Here is a 23,339-nt window from a genome sequence, read left to right on the forward strand (position 1 = left end):
AGGCTGACAGATACCCGGCTGAGTATTAGATTTAATCATGGACTTGGACTGCAGAGGATGATGCCATGAACATATGAACCAAACAAAACAGTGTGTTCTCAAACATGCACAGGAGCCTTGGTATTTCTTTGCGGGTACACTGTACATTGATATATTTGTGCGAGTGCTGTTGGGAGTTGTAGGAATATGACAAGTAGGTGTGTGCATGTGAGTGCATGTATGTGTATATCACAGCATGCGTACACACCAGCATGTTTGCTAGCGTGAGAGTGTGTGTGTGGAACCCCTCCACTGTGCTGCACTCGACTGAGCAGGGTAGTTTGAATGCTATGCTCTCGGATGGGGCACTCCAGGCCGCCAATGGTAAGGTGAATCCGGTGCACTGCTTGGATTACCGGCTGCCCTCTATTTCCAGCGCTGTGGTCGTGTGACTCGCCGAGAGAGAGCGAGACAGCTGGGCCCGCAGCTGCCCCATATATGTAGAAGGACGGCACAGCTGTGGAGCTGCCAGGAGTCCAGGCCCGGCCCTAACCCACGCAAGCGTGGCCCTGGCTGGGCTTACACAGTTACATCCCCCCTCCCCCACCTGGGAGGAGTGATTGACAGGGAAAGGGTGGGTATAGAGAGAGAGAGAGAGAGAGAGAGAGAGAGAGAGAGAGAGAGAGAGAGAGAGAGAGAGAGAGAGAGAGAGAGAGAGAGAGAGAGAGAGAGAGAGAGAGAGAGAGAGAGAGAAGCAAGCTTGAAGGCTTCATGTCCTAACTCGAAGATTAGGTGGATAGGCACGGGTAATATGAACACAGGTACACAGATATCCTTATTGCACCAGAGTTATAAGAAGTTGACCTCCCAAAAGCTCACTATCTCAGTGCCCTGTGACTGCCTCCAACTCTCACTACAGTAAACATCCACATGTCCAATATTTGCAGCCCCTAAACCCTTCTCCCCATGCAAGTGGGTATCATTCCACTTTTCCCATGTGTACTCTCAGTTTATAGAACTTTCCCCTGATGCGAGGCTTTTGTGATGTTCTGCCCCCCTTTTCTAAAAGCAAATTCCACAAAACAGCACTCGACTGCATCACAACTGGCCATTTCTCCATTTTCCTGCCCCCTTCCCTCTCGCTGTCTTTGGGCCTGCGGAATATTCCCAGACGTAACAGCATTCCTGTGTGCCGCGCGCAAACAAGAAGGTCATTGTTTACGGCGGAACAACCTGTAACGCTGCCTGGACAGCCCTCTGGAGAGGCCACCCCGTTTCCATGGCAACGCCCCCTTGAAGGCTCCAACTCCAGGACGATGTTGTCATGTCAACATGGGGGGGGGGGGATGGTAAGGGATTTGGAAGGAGTGTATACCAAATTTGGGCGTGCTGATGAATTCTCTATTCAGGTAGAAGGTCCTAGGACATCTCAGGATGTCGAAAGATGTATTAATTTAACAGCCAATTCGCGCATTAGGAAAATCCCCTGGAGATCAAAGATCCTGGTTTTGGGTGGAGAAGCCACAGCCCACAACCAAACCAGTCACCACCAGCATGAAGGCTAACAGTGTATCAGGTGGTCCCGCTCAAACAGAACTAAACAGCAAGCACACACAGCAGACCCAGTAATGATGACATCACTTTCCAGAACATTCTGAGCTCAGTGACCTCAGTGACAACCCACAACACACACTCTGCAACACACTCATCCACCTTTCTCTCTCTCTCTCTCTCTTTTTCTCTCTCTCTCTCTCATTATATTCTCCTTCTATTTCAGAACGCTTTTCTGGCATAAGCCATGCCTATCCACCTAATCTTCTAAAACACTGAATACAAATCAAATCATTCAAAAATAAATAAATAAATAAATAAATACAAATAATAAAATGAAAAATAATAGGCGCACACGCTCACACACACAGTGGGTATATACTGTGACAATTATACCAGTCTGATGTGAACCCTGCTCACCCTGCAAAATTGCTCAAGAACAACTTCCACCTAAATGATTCAAATATCACTTACTCCTGCTATGCTAAGTCACAACATCCATTTTAGATCAGTACATGTTTTCCATTTTGTTTGTCCAATTGCTATACCCAGGGTGGTTCCGTGGCCTCCAGAAGCCAGGTCAGAGGACAGACGTAGGAGCCAGTGGTAGGCTGATGGTGCAGCTGCTCTGGTGACCAGTGCTCTGATCGGGTGGAGGGTCACATGTGCCGTAGCAATGTCATACCCTTCTCGAACCACATACCAAAATGCTGGGGCGAAAAACAACGAGCCTGCAACTGTGTCAACACGGGCACCCTTCTCCCGGAAACATTCCTCACGCTTCAGGCAGGTGGAGACACACACACACACACACACACACACACACACACACACACACACACACACACACACACACACACACACACACACACACACACACACACACAATGCCCTATCATGTTACTGTCTATGTGCCATATGACATACCTGCATGCAATGGGGAATGCCACACCCAACAGTCTTGTCCCCTTTTACTCAAGTGCATCTACAGACAGCTAGTCTCCAGCTCTGCTTTCTGGGCCGAGCAAACTTCAGAGAAACAAGAATCGCGAACACGCACACACACCTGCTGTCTTTATGTGCTGGAAATATCTTTCAAAACAAAAGCACAAAAGGTTTCAGCTTCAGCGGCCCAAGTTTCACCCCAAACCAACAATCATACCTGATAACTACTCTGAATCTAGCAATGGGTTTCTGTATGGCAGGGTAAAAAGGTTAATTCTCTTTAAATTTTAAACTTAAACAAATCTCATCGTCACAAAATGAAAAGGATGTGGCCGTCTCCTCTGGATGGAGCTATGAAATGCATGCGTGTGTGTGTGTGTGTGTGTGTGTGTGTGTGTATATACGCTATTACCTCAGGAGCCAGATACTCTGGAGTGCCACAGAAGGTCTTCATGGTGGCCCCATCCGTTATGCCTTCTTTGCAAAGCCCAAAGTCTGTGATCTTTATGTGGCCATCTTTGTCCAGCATCAGATTCTCCAGCTAAGGGAGTCAGAATGAAGCAAGATGCCAGATGTGAGAGAGAGAGTGGGAGAGCCTGTCAGAAGTCCATGACTATTTAAATATATCCTTTCAAATTGGATCAGATTTAACTGTTGAATTCAATGTCAGACAATTATGAGTCTGCTGAGGTTAATGAAGGAGCAGAGCACTCCTCAAGTCCAACACAGGTAGCAAGTCAGCAAGAGTGTGCGTGTTAGTTTTGCAGGGGTTTGATATCAGCATGTCCTCTCTCTCTGGTGCTGCTAAAAGTCACCTGGCAGCTGTAGCTCACACGTGGCCAGAGGCTGGGCACACCAGTCAGCACAAACTGCTCCATCCTGCTACCCTGGCACTTTCACAAGGCTGGAGCACAGATTGGAAAGAGTGCTCTCGGAGAGTGTGTGACTGTGTTGGGAGGGTGGGGGAGAGCGAGGGCATAAGAGGGAGAGTGTGTTTTGTGCTCTGTTGACCTCCTGTGTCTCCTATAGTTTCATTAGCCAAAGGAAAATGTGTTCATCTCTATTAGCATCTCTTCTCAGGGCTGAGATTAGAGATAATTTGTTTTTCTGTGGACTGCAAATATCAAAAAGCATATATGAAGAATATGATGTTAGCCACTCCAGATTTGTTATTGAAGAAAATATCCTTGCTGAATAGATTATAGGACTTTTATGCCTAGGCACATGCGAACTCCCTATACTATTCTACAGCCAGTGAAGCAGGTGATCAAAGAGCAACTATGCCTCAAGGACCGAGTGCACTGAGCAGCTGACGCTCAAAAGCATGCTGCTACCACCAGCTATACCAGGCAGCCTGGGAATGTGATCACCTTTAAGTCCCGGTAGACCACGTTCCTCTCAGAGTGCAGGTAGTCCAGCGCAGATACAATCTCCGCCCCATAGAAGCGCGCCCGCTCCTCCGAGAAGACCCGGTCTCGTGACAAATGGAAGAAAAGCTGTTGTGGGGAAGGTGGGGGGGGGGGGGTTGCTGTGCATTTAGGGAATCCAGTCTCAGCTGGGGAGTAATTTAAGGAGCTAGAGCAATCAGCTTGTGTGTTGTCACACTCACCTCTCCTCCGTTCGCGTACTCCATGACAAAGCACAAGCGGTCGTGTGTTTGGAAAGAGTACTTCAGCGCCTTAAGAGAGTTTCAATAAAATGTTTAAGCAAAGAGCTCAAAAGAGATCTTGCTAACTTCAGTGTTAAATTCTCAGTGCTGCATGTGATTTTATTAACCTAAAAAACTGTGAAATTTAAGGCTACATGTACCATGGTTTTACATTCAGCAGCTTGCAAAACAAAATACATTTTCTGTTGGCCATAAACTCAAGCAGGAGTGAGGCTTCTCACTAGTAATGAAGAAAAAAAAGCAGAAGTCAACCTGGGAATGACTCAAAAGAGAGGATGGATCGGGAAAGTGCTGATCTAAAAACCAAATCTCCCCTTGTTAATACTTGTCTAAAATACTGAAAGCAGCATATTAATCCAGAAGCTGTACTCCTAGTCTGGTCTACTGGTAGAAACTGGCCTAAAAAAGGCAAACACTGTTTAGTGGATTTGAGAGGGATGCTCACCTCAAGCTCCACAGAAAAACAAAAACAAATTGTGAGGAAAGCACCAAGACACAGACTCGAAAGGAGATGTTCAAGAGGCGGGAGAGAAGTAAAAGAGAAGTGTTAGAGGGGTGTGTGTGTGTGCGTAGAGAAGAGCCTCACCGTTAAGAAGGGATGCTTAGAATTCTGGAGCACGCGGTTTTCTGTGAGTGTGTGAGCCACTTCATCCTGAGAGACAGATCACAAAGAGTGGTTGTGTACTTGGATAATATGTGCTCACACATACAGATGTGCGTGCACACAAACATGGTATCAGGACACTCACAAACTCTCAACAACATCCTGTCAGACACAGACGCACACATCCAGACACAAGCGCACACATCCGCGCACACAAGCGCACACTCCTCCTGATCCCCCCACCCTGTACGTACTTTTGCTACTATCACTTCCTTCTTCAGGATCTTCATGGCGTAGTATTTCCCTGTGGCCTTCTCCTTCACCAGAATGACTTTGCCAAAAGTGCCTTTCCCAAGGAGTTTGAGGTATTCAAAGTCATGCATAGTCTGAAACGACATGCCATCCAAGTATGTCAACAAACGGGTCCTGACAACAAAAGCTGTACAAGTTACAAACGGTGACAAAGCAGGCTCAGTTGTGCCTATAAGGTGTTTACACAACATCTCTGTCTGCCCTGTGCTCATTTGTCCTGGGCCCTCATGAGGGATCTCCCACGCAAGAGAGACCCGTTTGACCTCTGCAGTACCAGGGCCCACGGGTTCAGCAGGGGACCCATACGCACATGCATGTGTGTGTGTGTGTGTGCACATGAGGACTTGAGGGGAGGGTGTGGTAGGAACAGATTCTAACCAAACTGAATAGGCTAGTAAGCATAGGGGTTTCTGGAGAGGTCAGCACCAGTCTGTCTTTTAAAGCTGATATATATTTTTTAAGAACACTTCAGTTATGCTACCTTTATATCTTGATCACCATCACAGTTTAAAAATGGCATGGAGAAAAAATGGAAAATGCAAGTCTTTGAAGGAGGGGTGGGATTTTTCGAATTTACAGATTTCTTGAATGTGTAACCTTTTTATACAAATAAAACTGATTGTCATTGTATTGCTTTATATCAATAAGAAACTCCAGCACTAAATCTTAGAAAACATCTTCAAACATGTCTGACTATGAGGTAATAATGCTACCACAAGAAGTGAACCTTTTATTTATTTTAAGTGTAGGACCATTGACGCAGATGGAATAGTCTTCTGTCTTCTTAGGCATGATGTCACAAGGTTTGCACACCTGGACTTGAGGATTTTCAGCCATTTTTCTCTGCAGATCCTCACAAGCTTTATACAGGTTGGATGGGGACTGCCAGTGGACAGCCATTTTTAGGCCTCTCCAGAGATGTTCGATTAGGTTCAAGTCGGTGCTCTGTCTGGGCCACTCAAGGACACAGTTGTCCCTAAGCCACTCCTGCGATGACTTGGCTATGTGCTCAGCATCATTATCTGTTGGGAGGTGAACCTTCAGCCCAATCTGAGGTCCCAAGCACTCTGGATCAGGTTTTCATTAAGAATATCTTTGTTCTTTGCTCCTTTCAGCTTTCCCTCAACCTGACCAGGCAGCCTGTCCCAGCCCCTGAAACACCCACTGTAGGAATGTTCACTATAGGGATGTATTTGGCAGGTGATGAGCAGTGCCTGATTTCCTCCAGACATGACACTTAGAATTGAGGCCAAAAAGTTGGTTTTATCAGACCAGAGAACCTTGTTTCTCAAAAGCTGAGAGTCCTTTAGGTGCTTTGCAAACCTGCCTGGAGTTTGCTCCAGGTGGGTATTTGTGTCAATACTGAGAAGAGGCTTCTATCTGGCCATTCTGCCATAAAAACACCAAGAACTGAACAATTTGCAAAGCCTGAGACTGGTCAGCATGTTTACAGTACACAAGAATGTGGCATGGGAAAGAGATGATCTTTACAGTCCAGGTTTCTGCAAGATCACTACACTGTGCACAATTATTAGGCAAGTTGTAATGCAATGGAGCATTGTCCTATATAAAACTCATGGTCTTCTTGAAAGATGCAGACTTTTTCCTGTACCACTGCTTGAAGAAAGTGTCTTCTAAAAACTGGCAGTAGGTTTGGGAGTTGATTTTGAGTCCATCTTCAACCCGAAAAGGTCCAACTAGCTCATCTTTAATAATACCAGCCCATAGCAGTACCCCACCTCTGCCTTGCTGGCATCTTGAGTCTAAGTGAAGCTCTATGCCCGTGACTGATCCAGCCACAGGCCCATCCATCTGGTCTGTCAAGAGTCACTCTCATCTCATCAGTCCATAAAACCTTTGAAAAATCTGTCTTCGTATATTTTTTGGCCCAATCTTGACATTTCAGCCTCCCTTACCTTGGCCATGTCTCTGAGTACTGAACACCTTGTACTTCTGGGCACTCCAGGTAGGCTGCAGTTCTGGAATATGACAGCACTGGAGGATAATGGGTTCCTGGTCACCATGTTTGATTCTTCTCAAATCTTTGGCAGTTCATTTGCATCCTTTTTCTTTCAACACGTTTCTTGAGACCCTGATGACTATTTGCAAAAAAATGTTTGATGGTTCTATGATCATGCCCCAAAAGCATAGCAATTTTAAGAGGGCTGCATCCTCAAAGACTTTACAATTTTTGACTTTTCAGAGTCAGTTAAGTCTCTTTTTTGGCCCATTTTGCCTGAGAAAAAGCTGCCACCTAATAATTATGCACACGTTGATATAGGGTGTTGATCTCCTTATGCCAAATTACACAAATACATATCATCTGATATGTTTAAATCCAATAAGCATTCAAGTTTATACAGCTTGAAGTTGAAAAATATGCATAAAAATTATGATATGGTTAAAAAAAACCTCTTGCCTAATAATTGTACACACAGTGTATGGTGGTATTAGTATGCCAGTGGCCAACACTGTGAAATTAATGATCAAATGACAGGTGATGCTGCCCTCATGGAAGCAAGAGATACCCTGTAAAACCAGTTTATGAAAACCATTTGGTTTTAAACCGTGTAAAACCAGCTTTAAGGTTTATGAACAGTACTCTTTTGCCAAGCTCCTTGAATGTGGTCATGTTTTCAAACTGCAAAGGCAGGATGGCACAATACTTCATCAGGCTGCATGTGCTCTGCCTGCTGTGCAAAAGGTTCACATAGAGAAATGATGAAGATTCCGACTGAAATAACTTACAGCTCAGCTGATGCTCATGCCTGGAGGGCTAAACACCTGTCACTTCAGTTTCTCTGAACAGCCTTAACAACGAAATACATGTGCTTGCAGAGGTCACTGAGACAATACAAGTCGTAGGATACCAGCAGGCAATACTCTTGGCCTAAAGCAAGCAATTACATTTTAGGAGCGATTATTTTTCAAGGATGGTTACACTTTCAATTAAGGAAAAAATTAGCAGGTAACCGATACAGAGTTAGCTCCTTCGAACATGAATATTGAGGTTTGCAGGAGCATGTATTGCATATATGCCTAGTACACTAGATTATCTGCTACTAGTGTTCAAAGAGTCATTGTAACAATGTAGTTATGTTAGGAAACTTGTTTAGGTGGATCTAAGACCCAGAGAAGTGCAAGACAAGGACACTAGGTCCTGTCACTGGGAACCATTCAAACGGGCGCAGGGCTTACCACTTTGTGCCGAGGTTTGGTCAGGTACATCTCCATGTCCATGGGGTCGGGGGAGGAGTCCATCAGCTCCTCTTCTTGTTTCTGCAGACTGTCGGCCACGGCCTGGATGGCTTTGGTCCATTCCTCCCTGAAGGAAAGAGGTAATGTCAGGTGGCACCCCGATGTGGGCAATTATTAGCTCACAAGTTAGCCAAATGTACCTACTAAAGATAAGTTAGCCCCATATATCACAGAATGCCATACAATTCACCGAGAAAGAAAGAGCTGTAGAAGGCGCATGCATGTGCATCTGATGACTCCTCTGGAGTCTCCACATGGTGCAAAGAGCGACTGTGTGCATGCGCAAGCACATGCATGTACATTTTTGTGTGCATGCATATTTCAGCATTCATATTTGAGCTCTGGGGTCTCTATGTGGAATGCGTGTGCATGGGTGTGTGTGTTTGTGTGTCTGACCGTTCCTCTGGAGTCTCCACGTGGAAGGTGCGCTCAATGACAGTGGTCCACTGCAGGCAGCGGATGATGAATGTGTTGGGCTTGGGCCTCTCTGTCTTCATCAACTGACACTCTAGACACATCCAGGAAGGACCCCGCCAGGGAGAGAGACATCAAGAGAAGTAGATGGGGAGAGAGAGAGTCATAGTTAAAGCCATTTATCTTTATGTCCAGCACTGCATTAAACACTCTCAGTGGGGAACCTCCCCAGTTGAGCTGCAACAGAACAGGTGCACTATGGGAGTCCAGACGAGCTCAGTCCAGCTTGCTTTGTACACAACATCAACGTTCAGTTCAAAGAGTCCCGTCCTGTGGTTCACTTTAAGGTTAGGACTACAATACATTTCATCCTAATAAAACACAATGACCATGCTAGATTAAACTCTTTGTTTTGGACCTTATCACTTTGTACAGCTAAAGATCATCAGGACATTTTCTAAAATTATACTGTAAAGTAACATTCTGAATTTAAAAAATTGTTTATTTGAGATAGACACTGTGTTGCATCTTTCTATCCCCAATACAGGGAGTGGTGTAGCAACAATAGTTTCATGTAAGGAGAGACTCTGTATCCCCAGTATAAAATATATCTTTACATCATCATGTTGTTTTTCAAGGGATTAGCTACCCAACATTAAAAGATTAAAGTCATGAGAGGTCTTCTCTCATGAATCGCCACGTTTGTGTTCTTCCTTTACAGAACAGTCCACTGAGGCAAAAAAGAGAGAAAAAAAAAAGCACAATGTCAATGTCATCAGCAGCTACAAAGCAAACACTTGCATATTTCTCGATGGAAAGACAAAAATGAGCTAAAGAGGCTAACCAGAAAAAAAAAATAGACAAGGAAACAAACAAACAAATAAAAACATAGTTTGTGGAAGCATTAGAACACAACTGTGTCCCAGAGTCTCCCTCGCAGCCATATGTGGTAGAGAAAGTCCTTTTTTTTGGGGGGGGGGGGAAATCAACATAAGAAGCCTGTCGTGGAGATGGAGGACTGGGGTGGAGGCCACCACTGTGTTCCAGCAGGGTTCGTTGACAGCCCCGAATGACTCGCACCATGCACCTCAGTCATCGGCATATACCAACATCAGCAGAGTTGCACTGCTGACTGACTGACTAGCTGCAGCTACTACTGTAGAGGCGAAGCGAGATAAATAATGAGAATCAGGCACTTAATAACCACTATAACTCACGGGTGTCAGGGAGGAAGTGTTTTCTTTAACAAACAATATGGCTCTCTAATTAGCCTGTTCAATCATAAGTGGCTTTTGGCAGGGATGGAGGGGCCAGTGTTTCTCCGAAGTTTGGAGGGAGAGGGTGAGGCAGAGGGTACGTGTTTAGATGTGTGCTGGCTCAGAAAGGGGTCAAAACTGATACTAGCAAAAGCCCACAGTTGGGTCACTCTGAAAGCTCGATTTGGACTTTTCAGGAGGTTTGAATCAAAGTCTGTTGCATCAGTGTTCCTGCTAGTGATGTAATGCTGAGACACTTACGTGCTACGGAGAAGTTATTGAGTGGAGTCTCCAGCTGGTCCAAATCCTGGGGCCGCTCCTTATACCCAATAAATGTACCATCATTCTTCAGTAAGAAATACCTTGGCCTCCACGTTTTAATGTACTCTCCTGCAGGCCAGGGGACGGGGAGCAAGATTAGCTTCAGTTTAATGTCAAATAATGGTATCAAAGAATGATTTTTATTTATATAATAATTTTTACAAATTTACAATTTTCATTTAAGGCAATTTTTAACTGACAGCAACATTAAATCATACAATTTATGAAATAGGTTCTTCTTTAAATAAGTCCTCTGACCACAGAACTAGCATGCACACTTGATTATTTATATTTTTAAACACTACATTCCCATTGAATCATCCACCTGTATAACCAAGCAGCCCAATTTCATCCATTTTTATACACTGCTGGAACTGAAAGGCTACAAAAACACATCAACATGCCAATCACTGAACACGTCTCTCTTCTCACAAACGTCCAGATAAAATCTGCTCTCTTTCACAGCGACAACCATTTATTTCATGCCGAAGAACAGAAGGAATCATTGTGCCCGATGTTGCAGTATACACTAAAAAGCACTTTCGCATTAGAAAAAAAAAAAAGACCTAACTAAAGCATCTGCAGAAAGTTGGAGTGGTACAGTTCTTTGAGAGAGAAATATGGTACAGTTTGAATTCCGGTGGAGGAGTAACCCCATGCAGCAGTTCCTTTACTGCTCTATTGCCTCCATGAGCTTTGGTGTGAAGTGAAGCAGGCGCTGACTCCATGACAGACCCACTGGTGAACTGAGCTGAGACCTGGTGTGGTGGGCCCAGGCTGTGCCAAACAGATTCCGTCTCAGACAACTGTGGTTACTGCTTCATGTGAATATTTCTGTGGCTTAATAGGAAAACAACTACCAAGTCTTATAACCTGTTAAAATATGACATAGTATATAGACATAGTAAAATATGACATAGTATATAGATGAACTGTGCTCATTTAGTGACACCACAACAAACAACAGTCCTGCACACTTCAGTACAGGACCCAGTCAGTCTCAATACTAAGAGTTTTGCTTTCGATAAAGGCAAAGCACTGGAAAAAGGCCATATCGGTTCTTCATGCAGCCCAACCTTGAGCAGTGGGCACACTTTCCCACCACCGGCTGTGTGGACAAGCAGCAGCAGCAGCAGCAGCAGGGGACCCCCCCCCCCAACCCCCCACCCTGCCAACCACAGTCCACCTGACTCCCAGCGTGCCAGAGAGGGCACAGGCGAAGCCTCACACTGGAGAGAACAGCCGCCTCCCGCTCCTGCCTGCCTAACGATTTCCAATTTTGCAGCAGATGTCCAATATGTTATTGCGACTGGTGCCATTTTTCATCATAGCATTGGGGGGTATGGGCTTACTCCCGCTCTGCGGAAAAAGAAGGTTCCACCGCCAAAGCAGACTTGGCTTTAGGAGCTACAAGCCATGAACAACATTCTCAGTTTCAGTGTCCAACTGTGGCTAGAAGGTTTGCACTATAACGAGGCTTGCTGGAAGGGAAGGTGATCTGGATGAGCAGATTTCTACGGTTAACTTAATTATGCTCCATCATGCCCACTGAAATACATGAATTTGAGGCATACAACACTACACATATTTCCCCTCCATGAGTTTGCATTTAAACTATGTAATAGATGGAACATTCACCAACAGGTTACAGTAAAGAGGAAAATACCTTCTGAAAGAAGGTGAAGTATGATAACTATGTACATATTTTTTATTTATTTATCCATATGTGAAGAGAAATTAAGGGATATCAAACCCTAACATTTAGATTTGTGTATAAAAAAAAGGGGGTGGTGCTTCACACCAAGATTGTACAATAGTAAATTCATTTAAGTGGTTATATATGGAAACCATTTACATTTATAGCATTTAGCTAACGCTTTTTATCCAAAGCAACTTACAATTCTCACTGAGGACAACTTGAGCAATTGAGGGTTAAGGCCTTGCTCGGGGGCCCAACAGTGGAAACTTCGCAGTGGTGGGGCTTGAACCAGCAACCATCCAATTACAAGTACCTTAACCACTGAGCTACCACTACTATTCAGTAATTCTTAAGTGTTAAAATCTGTAACAAAAGTAGATAATATAGCTTTACTACAATGAAATGATACTCTCCTCACATTTTCATTACCTTTTTATAAATCAGTTTAGTTTAGGATGATTTTGATTGGAAAAACAAACAGACAAACAAAAACAAACAAACCTAAAACTAAAAATATTAGTAATTTCGTGCCCTTTGCTGGCTTGGTGGAAAAATACATAAATAAAAAGTTTTTACCCCATCATCCTCCTACCCCAAAATGTCTGATCTTATCTTGGCCCATGTTTGTTTATGGAAGTGAACAACAGGTGCAAAAAGTACCCAATTAGTGGTCCCAGAAGTGCTGTTCTTTGTAAAGACCTTATTCTTAATTCACACTTGTATCTATACAAGTGATATAATCTCTAGAACTGCTCCAATATCAGATGTTTAGGCAACATCGGACATCATAGCTGGGAAGGAGCCGTTTCAGACAGGAGCCCAGGAGAACTTTGGCTGACCCACCTGTCTCACTGCCCACACCCCCACACTTCCTACATGACCCTCCCTCATGTGAAGCTGATCAGCTGCCAAGCAAGCCTGGGGACAGCATGTACACAATGCCACAGTAGCAGCACTGGACAGGAACATGGAGTCGGGCATGCTCAAAGAAGTGGAGGCAGGCATCCCATGTCTGAGCCATCTTCCTAGGTTGAGGGGGTGGTACCAAAACCCTTCAAGGATTTTGCTCCTGGCGGCACTTGGCACTCACAGCGTTGCTTGTTTGACCATATGAGCTGTCCCAAAGGCAGAGGGCAAGTGCGCTCTCCACTGTTGAGCAAGATGAATGTTTCCGCAGTATTGATAGCTGAAGGAAGGAGAGTGAGGGTGTGTGTGTGTGTGTGTGTGTGTGTGTGTGTGTGTGTGTGTGTGTGTGCGCGCATGCACAAAGAGATGCAAGTGTTTGGACATTGCATGAAAAGTCAGAACTGTACAGCAATAACAGCATGCGTTTGTGTGCGTATGCATGCACACGTGTGTGTGTAGGCATGTGCATGTGTGCAACCACATGCCAGACCTCTGCCCAAAGGAACAGAGTGTCCAGATCTCGTCCACCAGTCTGTCTGACGCATGTCGCCTGCCTAAGCTGGCACGACTTAGCTGTGCACTGCCTGGCCTTTGCTGGTGATGACATGTGGGGTCACGCATCTTGCCACGCAAATTTGCACCAGGGGACCACCACTACGACAGCCTGTCAAAGCACTGTTAGCAAACTGTGTCTGTCTCCCTCCCTCCCATCAACATACACCTACCTACAAACATGTAGCAGGTTTTGAAACAAACATGTTCAATTTAAAATATGCTTATACAGACAGTTATCTGAAGTGCCCTGAGGGAGATTCCTAAGTTCTTTTGAAGTAACTATTGTTTCTCTGAGGAATGCAATCACATTTTTGCATGATTATCAAGAAAGGAACCAAATTCTAGACACTTCTATGACAAATTACAATAAAATGTTTCACTGCTAAAAAAAAAAAAAGAAAAAAAAAAGATTTTCTGCTACAAGAACAATATAGCAATAGAGCATTTTCAATACATAAAATATCGGAAACTGAAAACGCAGTAACTCCCACTTAGCATATTACAACTACGGCGGTAGTTTTGGAAGGTTGCTCATCTGTACTAAACCCGCCCTCTACTACGACTGCACCATGTCACGTGACACGAGATGTGCCCGCCACATCCGCCTGACCGATTACCGTCATCTTGCACCTTCCCTTTCGCGTAGTGCAACTTTTCATCACTTCTGCCAATTGGTCCGAAACACTGCCCAGCGCCACTGTCGGGTCCACCCGCGTTTCCTTTTTTTTCTGCGCATCTTCTTCCTCTTTTTCACTGTCGCATGTTCCACTTTTTCACACCGACACATAAGGCAACAGAGGAGCAAACGGTTAGCTGCAGCTGGTAGCTGCACATTTACTTTAATGCTTGCAAAGAATGTAAATGTATAGGACTGTGGAAATTACACGCACCAGAGCCATTATTATTTATTTACTGTCATTCATTATTTAACATCATTTGTCCAAAAAATTATTTAGTCGTTTTTGATAAATAAAATGCACCTTCTTATAGATAGATATTAAATTTGATCTGCTCCCATGTGGCACTTATGAACTCCATGTTGTTTGGTAAGAACTCACATGACTATGAAAGTTCAGAAAAGTCTTTGCTGTGAAATCGCAGTTCAGGAGATGCTGTGATGTTGGGTAGTTTGGCCCTATCAAGCTGACCCATCGCGGCAGTCTTTCGATATCAACAGCGTGGACACTTCCCATCACAGACGGTCTTGAAAACAGGAAGTGAACCATCAAGTCTGACTTCTATAGACAAGATAAGAGCACCAGCGTTTTATCTGTGGGCATCCATGAACTGGGTATAGCCGCACAGAGGGCATTGGAGACACCATATTGAACAAGCAGCATGCGATAGCCATCTTTCTCTTCTGCATACCCTGGCATGTGTGACAGGAAGGATGTGTTTTTATATAGTAAAGTATACATTCAAGTACAGATGTTTTTGTTGCTTTTTATGTTGTACAGCTATTTTCATATAGAGAGGATTGTGCGTTTTGTTTGTATTCATGTGCGTTCATGTACGCCATTGCCACGTGTATGTGGATCTGTCAGAAACTGATAGAGTGCTTGTACATGCTCAACAGCTGCAAAGCTCAGGGATTCTCGCAGGCTAAAGTGGAATATAATGAAGAGGAAGATTCTAGCACTAAAAAGACAATTCATCTCTATCTGACAACTCCCGTACGCATGCATACACACATACTATTCATCTCTCTGTGACAACTGCTGCACTGCCCAAGCGGTACAATGAGACACAACTGCAATGTCCCCTTTTCTCCCTTCATCACGCCCACACATGCACCTTACATTAACTTCAACATTGAAAAAGGTTTAGAAATATTACAGAAATCTAAGTGTTGTCACAAGAAAATCTCACCTCCAGCACTGAATGCCAACAGACAGCAACATCTAGATTGAATATCTGAGCACAATGCCAAAACATCCAAAAACGTCACACCATATGAGCCAAATCAGCTAGGTATTAAAACACTGTTAAACAGAAATGCTTACACAGCACTTAAAACACTGTCCCAGACTGATGGATGGCACAAAACCAGAGCTGCTCAAAAATCAGGTGGTGGAATTTGCTGACTACAGGGCAGCATAGTGGCGGTGTTACTGCACACAGCCCTGGCCTGGCACTAGGTGAGCTGCTGGGAACTTGGCCACTGTATCAAATAACATTCAACTAAAGTTTCTAGGGAGTGCTAGATAGCAGAAGCTGAACAGGGATCAGTTTCTCGTTAAGAATGAACATCATAATCAGCTGGCCTTGGATTAGTGGGAAAGTGCGAGTTTCTGACACCATTTTCTGCATGTCCAATTGAAGGGACCTGGGTCATCTCGGAGGAGATAATTGGAGAAAAAGAATGTCAAAAGAAAGGAACACCCGTCTGTTGCAATGATTACAACATGATCTAAATGGAAAAAACGAGATGAAAAAAAATGAGCAAGGAGAATGAAATGACAAAAGCAGGAAACGTTAAGGTGAGGAGAACAGATAGATGTACAAAGACAGACAGACAGACAGACAGACAGAGAGAAAGAAACGGGAGAGACCCCCTTTACGGCACCACCCACACCCAAAAGGGAGGACTTCCTGAGGGAGCAGCCGCTGCATTCTATCCCTCCCCATTCATCTCCCAGGATAAGAAAAGAGAACGGGAAGCACTGATGACTGTGTGTGTAAGTGAGAGAGAGAGAGAGAGAAAGAGAGAGAGAGAAATTAAGGGGGTGGGGTGTTTATGAAGAGGCTAGCATTAAGGTTGAGGATTTAGGGAATTAAACTCTAAAAACCGGGAAGGCGTGGGTGGTGGTGCACTTTTGTTGCTTTTTTTTACTGGGTCACCCTCTCTCACTCAGTCTCTCTCTCCCTCCCTCCCTGGTATCCCGCAGCTGTGGCAGCCGCCCTGCACACTGCATCTCAATGAGTCGTCTCCCACCAGCGGCCCAGCAGAGCCCCCTGTGGGGCTCTCAGTTCAGGGCCCTTGAGCTGTATCACCCACCCCCCTACCCACAGCAAGGCCTCCGCCTGTCTTCGCACACATCCCCTGTCCACAGCAACCCGTGGTGCCAGTCCGGCCTGATTCGACGGCCCAGGGGCTCCGGCTCTGTCCCTGTGCCTCTCCCTCCTCCGTCCCTCCTTTCTTCCCCCCTTTTGTTGGCCCCTTTTTCTTTCTCCCCCGCAGCTGGATGGGACTGAGCCTTTGGCAGTGCTCCCCCTCCCCTCTCCCTTTTTCTGCCACTGCTGCTGGGGTGGGCAAGTACACGGTGGAAAAACTGGGGGGGGCTCTGGGGGGAGGATGAGGAGAGGAGTTGAACCCTCTTTCTCACGCTCGTAAGAAAGCCCTCACTTCTTCTCGCTGGCCAGAGGCACCTGCTGATTACCATAGAGACACTGTGTGAAGTCCTGCACCCTCCCCCTGCCCCCCTCCGGTTTTTCTTCTGTTTCAGACCCCCACACCCCACTCCCCCCTCATCTCCCTTTCCCTTTCGGTAAACAAGTGGTCCATGGATTAGTTAAATGGGATACTGCACAGGAAACAAATAAACAAATAGAAAGAGGGGGGAAAAAAAAACAGAATTCTGTAATCAATGCTCACTATTTACGTAGAGTCTGGTCTTGTTCTCAAAGGCTAAACTTGGCTACCAATCTCAAAGTACAGCTATGGAGGACTTACAGCTGCACATGTTTATACAACAAAAATGTTTTGTTTAAGAATTCTTTGAAGAGAAGGGTGCTTCCATGCACTTCACTTGTGCAGTACATTCATCATCAAGTCGCAGGTTTTGCTCTTTGTAAGTTGATTTGGATTTGATCTGGGCACATAGAAGGAGCGACGTGGTTGCCAAGCAGCTATGCTCTCATGGTATGCATTGTGTTTCTCATTCACAAAATGGACATATTTCACCAACAGCCTCCCTTTGTAACCATGACCCTGATCAAAGAAATAAGACTCCATTATTACACGTTGAACCTAAATTATATGAAAATATTGCAACACAGTGGCCTTTTAATGAACAAACTAGACACAGTTTGGCTACATGGCAGTCTAAAGAACCCGTGGGCATAAGTGAAGTTTGCTCCAAGCCTCCCATGATTGCCAGCATGCCCAAAAAGACCTGTGACCAAACCGATGCTGCACTTAGACCTCACAATGCATCTCCTACAGTTTAGGGCTCGCCGCATCTCAAAGGCAGCCCTGCTCTGGAGCACAGTCCAAGCAGGGGCACAGCCACCTGACTCCATATCTCTCTTAATAGTGGCATGACTGTAGAGTGCAACGTAATGGAAAGCTGGCCATGCTCTGGCCAGTTGCTGAGGACGGTAGCACCGATGATGGATGCGTGGGCCGGGCGAGAGGCACACCAATCGGAAGCCAGCCCACACACTGCACTCCAGGGCCGGAGCTGTGATTGCACACTGCCAAAGAAGACCAGGGTGTTTGGGGGGGGGGGGGGGGGGCAGCAGAGGAGTAAAAGTGAAAAACAGAAGTGAGGGAAAGCCTGTGAGGGGCCATGGGGGTAAAATAATAAAGAGAGATGTTGATGACGAAAAAAGAGAGCAGAGAACAATGACCTAACTGCAGAGCAGGAGGTTTTGGCACAGGAAAGTAAGCACACAGCAGGCTGACTGTGACAGAGGTGGGCCCTGCTGGTGCGCACACAGACACACACACGCACATGCACACAAAAACAACCCCCCCCACCCCCACAGTCCCCGATACCCCTCCTCCCGACAGCTGCACCATGGCAATTTACATCTCTCCAGCACATTTAGCAGGAGCCTGTCTGCTATCACCCGAGGCCCAGGGACCCCGCTGGCCCCCAGACACCAGACAGAGTGCTCTCCTCGTGGGGAGCCCTACTCCACTACTGCCACTTCTTCAGTCAGCACTTCTCCACTGTGGCTGCTACTTTCCCCGATAAAATTCCATCTGTGATAAAGTGTTGCCATCAGGGTAAGGCACTCAACACAGCAGAGCTAAGAGCAGTCCATATTTATTACTGCAGAGGGCAATTTAAAGACAGCAGTGGCTTCTATTCGCATAGCACAAATCCTTCAATGAAAAGGATGGAGGCTTCCTGATGAACAGGCAGGAGCAAGAGAGATAACAAAAAAGGTGGGATAGAGGGCAAGCATGTCTGACCGAGAAGGTGGCAGCTGCTAAGAACTATGCCACAATGGGACAGTGCAGTGCTAATCAGGTGGTTAAACAGAAAAAAAAAACAACACATACACAGAGAAAGAGAGCGAGCGAGAGAGAACGAACGCTGGGGCCAGAGGAGAGATTTACACTATTCATAGTAAATAAGCAATGTAAAAGTCGAGCAGTTATTTTGAACAAAACAGTGTACATTTCAAAAGCTGACACGGCAGCCACACCCAATTTAGACCACCCGGACTTCCACAGAATGACACATGGGTGTGCTCTAATCAGAGATGAGAGAGATATGAGAGAGAGAGAGAGAGAGAGAGAGATAGATAGAGATAGAGAGATAGATAGATAGATATGACCAGCACGAAGAAAACAGGCCCAGGCCTGCGAGGTCTGACCAACACCATGGAGCACATCACAACCAGAGGCTCACCCAGGCCTGCACTTCCCAGCAGGTGCCAGCAGCTTTTCACAACCACCTTCCCAATGGCTGGCATCGTCACCAAGAGCAGAGTGCAGGAGCACATCTTCAGTTTCAATTTTAAATTCTCTCTCTCTCTCACTACCAAACCATGCTTGCTGCAACCTTTGTTACTCTAATGAGGTGGCCCAATCAAAACCCTCAGCAAAAAAATAAATAAAACAAAATAAAAATCACAACAGCGAGACTTTGAGGTTTATCTCTAGGCTTAGCCAGGTTCTTGGAATATAGAATAAGGCCTCTTTAATGTCTGACGTTCTGGCTTTGATTAAAATTTTTTTTTTTTTTAAATGTTTTATGTTCCTTTTTTGAAACAGTGCTTTGCCTGGCTGCCTCCTTGAGCATGGCTCAGTTACACAGGTGACATCAGCGATCACCTGAAATGTGGCAAAACAAGAGGGAAATGATGGCCCTTGTTTAAAAAGACAGCAAGGAAGAAGGCTGAACTCGGTCCTCCACATGGCTGATTTTGAGAAAGATTGGCCATGTTGCTAGAGGAAACGCAATCATTCATCGCTTGATAAATAATATGCCAGCCATCAGGGCGGGGCATGGCCTCGCCAGGCACGGGGGTGGGGGGCTGCCTCAAAGTAGCACAGCACGCTACTAAACGCCTCTCATTTTAGGAGCTTCCTGTGGGATCCAGTGCGGTTTTCTCCTGGGGCCTGTTCTTGATATCATTCATTACGTTTACTTAACTGCGGTATGCTACTGAGCATGTCCTTTCAAGGCCACCATGCAACTGTATGATAGAAGACGAGTCATCAAAGCATAGTATAAAGTATGTTTATGTAACTAAATTATTTATAATTGAGCAGGAGAAACAAGCATTTTTTCCAGTTTCTCTACAATGACCAAGATTACATTTTAATCTGTTCTGGTGTTTAAATCTAAGCACACAAATGAAATGGCAAGAAAGGCTGTAACACTAATTTCAGCGTGTTTTCAGAAGACTGAACAGAGGACATCTGGATAACACCTGGAACAGGACATTAGACACTGGATTTTCTGTCATCAAATTGCAAACACATGCACATTCATTGATGTTTATACAGTGAAACGGTGGATTTTACAATTGCATCAAAAGGTGTCAAATAGGGCGCATTAATGCATTATAAGCTCCACGGGACAGCACATCGGTGTTTTTTATGACTGGGGGACCAGAGTGACCATGCAGAGACAATGTCATGGTGAATATGCCTTCTGTGCGAGTGCAGGCTGAGGCAGCGACGCCATGACAGTGACGTGACGTGACACCAAAGGCAGCGCTCCACGAGGCCTTCTGTTCCAGACGCTCTCCTTCTCACCCCCTCCTAGATCTAACTGGGGAGAGGCCCGGTGACATTTCACTGGGCACAGCTGCTGGCTTAGTGACAGAAAAACATTCGGTAAGGACAGTTTTGGGGGAGGGAAGGGGATGAAGACGGACACGCAAGTGAGGGCCAGCGTGCAGGCACGTGTATAGTGGATTTAGATGGGACTTAGATAGGCGTGGCACCTGTGGTGATTAACAGTAGCATATTGATTTCTCAGAAAGTGACAGTGGTTTTTGACTAAAATATGCAATAAAATGCATTCACAAAAAAAGGAAAGAGAGGGCTATAAAGTGTATGAAACCTCTAATATTTCCTAGACAAATACCATTTTCCTAGAAAATACCAGGTAATACTCATCTTCTATTGCTAAAGTATCTCTGACAAAATGTTATGTTCCTTTTTTGTACCTGAAAATAACATTTAAAAGAGCACACAAAAGACTGGAAAATTCTAACATCTGATAGCTAATATTTGAAACTTAAACTATGGCCTCTGTTTGCAGCCTTGTGTGTGTGTCCTGACATTAGCTTCAGAGAGCCTGCCAAATATTCACACAGCCAACAAGCCAACCAACTGAACAAGTGAGTGAGCTTCCTGCCCCTCAGCCGTTGGGATAAATGTGAATGGAAAGGTCTGCTGGCTATGTGCGGTGCAGATCTAAACAGCCTAATGTGCTCCTCCTCACCAGATGCGGACTACCACCACCCCTTTGCCACCCCCACCTCAGTCAGCCACCAGCTTGATGCTTCCTGTTCCGCCTAGCCAGGCGGCTGGCTGACGTCATGTGTTTTTCTCTTCTGCTCAACAATACCACAACAGTTCTATGGCAGAGGGAACAGGCCAAAGCGTTGTTTCAGGAGGAGGCATGCTGGCAGAGAAGTGGCCCTCGTTGCATTTCACTGCATCATTGGCTCAGTGAGAAGGTACGCTACCAGGATTTTGAAAGTTTCTGGTGATATAATGCACCTTTGCCATCAACAATTAGAGACTTAGATTAGATTACCATCATACTTAATTAAAATTATCAGACGTAAACAGTTTCCATTCATGTTTTAGAACTCTGAATCAATGAATTAAAAGGATGACAAACATAAAAAAAAAGTATTAATCAGAAAAATGCAAGGTCAGCGGGGCATTTGGACAAAGCTATGTGAAATGGCAATGTCTGATCAATAGAATCATCAGTTATCTAACTGCCTGTTTTTTCATTTAATAAACGTGTGAAAGAAAAAAAAAAAAAAAAAGAAAAACCTATTGAACTCGATTCTCTGACCACCCTCTCACACTTCAGCTATGCTCACTTCCCCTCTCTCTATGTGTCAACAGAATTGAACACTACACATTTGACTCATGTTATCGAAATCAATCAGTTGCGGACTGGGTAAACAGAAAGTGCTTCTTAAACTAAAACTAGGGTAATACACAGTACAGGGCTGGGCTTCCCCAATGCTTTATCTTAAAATAATAACGCGACTATCACTCAACATATTTAAGATGGTATTAACACGACAATGCATTTGGGAAACAGGTTCCAGAAACATTCAAATCTGGACATCAAATCCAGTCCTGGATTCTGTAATCACCAATGAAAAGAGTTAAGTAACTGGCTAATTATCCTGTCACAGAGGTAAAGATGGGCCAAAAACTCTCTGGACCTCAAGGATTGTGATTTAAATCTCTCAATACTATGGCTAACTTACCAAAGTAAACTAGTAGTGCAACCAGTGGTCCAGTTAAAAATGTGTCAACATGATAGTTCAATTTTAACTTTTTTTTTTTTTTTTTTTACGTTTAATGATAATGTTTAGCAAAGGTTCTGGACTTTTATTGCATCTGTTGAACTTTATTTTATTATATAATCACTTCCTTTTCTTCCTTCTTTAAATAAAACGTTTTCTTTAGAACTTCTTTAAGCCGCATCGCAGACTTTTTATCACCTTCTCCTTTTACATTTAGTCATTTTGAATGAAACTTTCCTCCACAAAACAAATTAGCCAAGAGTTCAAAATTCTAAACATTCAAAGAGATATACACAAAATGGACAAAATCCTGTTATGATGTTTTATAAGAACATAACAATATTAACACTGTAATTTGAATAAAAGAAATTTAGTGCAAGAATCAAATATTTATCTGGCCGAGTAAAAAAAAACATGCAAAAATGTTTCCAACAAATCAGGAACTCTTGTTAAAGAATAATTATGGAAATTTCCATTCATATGTAATCTCTTTTCTGAGTGTTGAAAAGATTATTGCTAACTGAAAACGTGAGATTTTAGTGTAATCCTACTGCTCAGTACAATGGGGTACTGAGATCAATACTGCAAGAAGGATTAACATATGGCATAATGTACACTGAAGACAGCGTTCAAAGCAGAGAACAAATGCATGCCATCTTTCAGCACTGTTCTCTGACTGCTAGGATGCTAACCTCCATATCCATCTTGTGACCATTACCCATGTCTGCAAAATAAATGATAACACTCTCCTCATCAGGAACAACTGTAGGTTGGATCTGCAGGTTCACAGCAGGCAGGTGTGCTGCAAAGCCCAGAGTTCACAAGCACATGCGTGTAGCGGCAAAGCCATGACAGAACGTGTGCCCGGATACGTAGTCAGAAAGCACAAGAAAGCAGACGCACTCATTTGGATTTCATTTTAATTATATGAAATTCATGGGATGTGTAAACATTTTTTTCTGAAGGCAGTTTATTTAGTTTTAATACATAAGCACAGCATCTCTCAGGGTGTTTTGTTACACTGGTGATGAAAAGATGAACTAACTAACTGGAGGAGAAATGTCTGCCTAAAATTAGGATGCCTATAAATCTGGGGGGGGGGGGGGGGGCCATGATCAATTTGTCTTTGTTTCCCCATATGTATATGTTCCATGTATGTGTCCCTACATGTCCCCTATGTTC

The 23,339-nt window shown here is 44.5% G+C and overlaps 1 protein-coding gene across 2 annotated transcripts in view; it reads right to left on the reverse strand.

Moving 5' to 3' along the window:
- akt1 (AKT serine/threonine kinase 1) overlaps positions 1–23,339 on the reverse strand; it is a 36,769-nt gene that overhangs the window by 7,164 nt on the left and 6,266 nt on the right. The window contains exons 3-10 of one of the 2 annotated variants that reach the window (XM_027000216.3): positions 10,250–10,378; positions 8,715–8,826; positions 8,259–8,385; positions 5,003–5,134; positions 4,731–4,796; positions 4,085–4,153; positions 3,846–3,971; positions 2,888–3,016 (exon numbers count right to left, since the gene is read on the reverse strand). In XM_027000216.3, coding sequence (XP_026856017.2) covers positions 2,888–3,016; positions 3,846–3,971; positions 4,085–4,153; positions 4,731–4,796; positions 5,003–5,134; positions 8,259–8,385; positions 8,715–8,826; positions 10,250–10,378 — 890 coding nt within the window. The remainder of the gene's footprint in view (positions 1–2,887; positions 3,017–3,845; positions 3,972–4,084; positions 4,154–4,730; positions 4,797–5,002; positions 5,135–8,258; positions 8,386–8,714; positions 8,827–10,249; positions 10,379–23,339) is intronic. The other variant, XM_081721195.1, reaches the window with a different exon arrangement.

The sequence above is a fragment of the Electrophorus electricus genome, chromosome 10 (assembly GCF_041902795.1).
Source record: "Electrophorus electricus isolate QZ-2024a chromosome 10, ASM4190279v1, whole genome shotgun sequence".
NCBI classification, from domain to species: Eukaryota; Metazoa; Chordata; class Actinopteri; order Gymnotiformes; family Gymnotidae; genus Electrophorus; species Electrophorus electricus.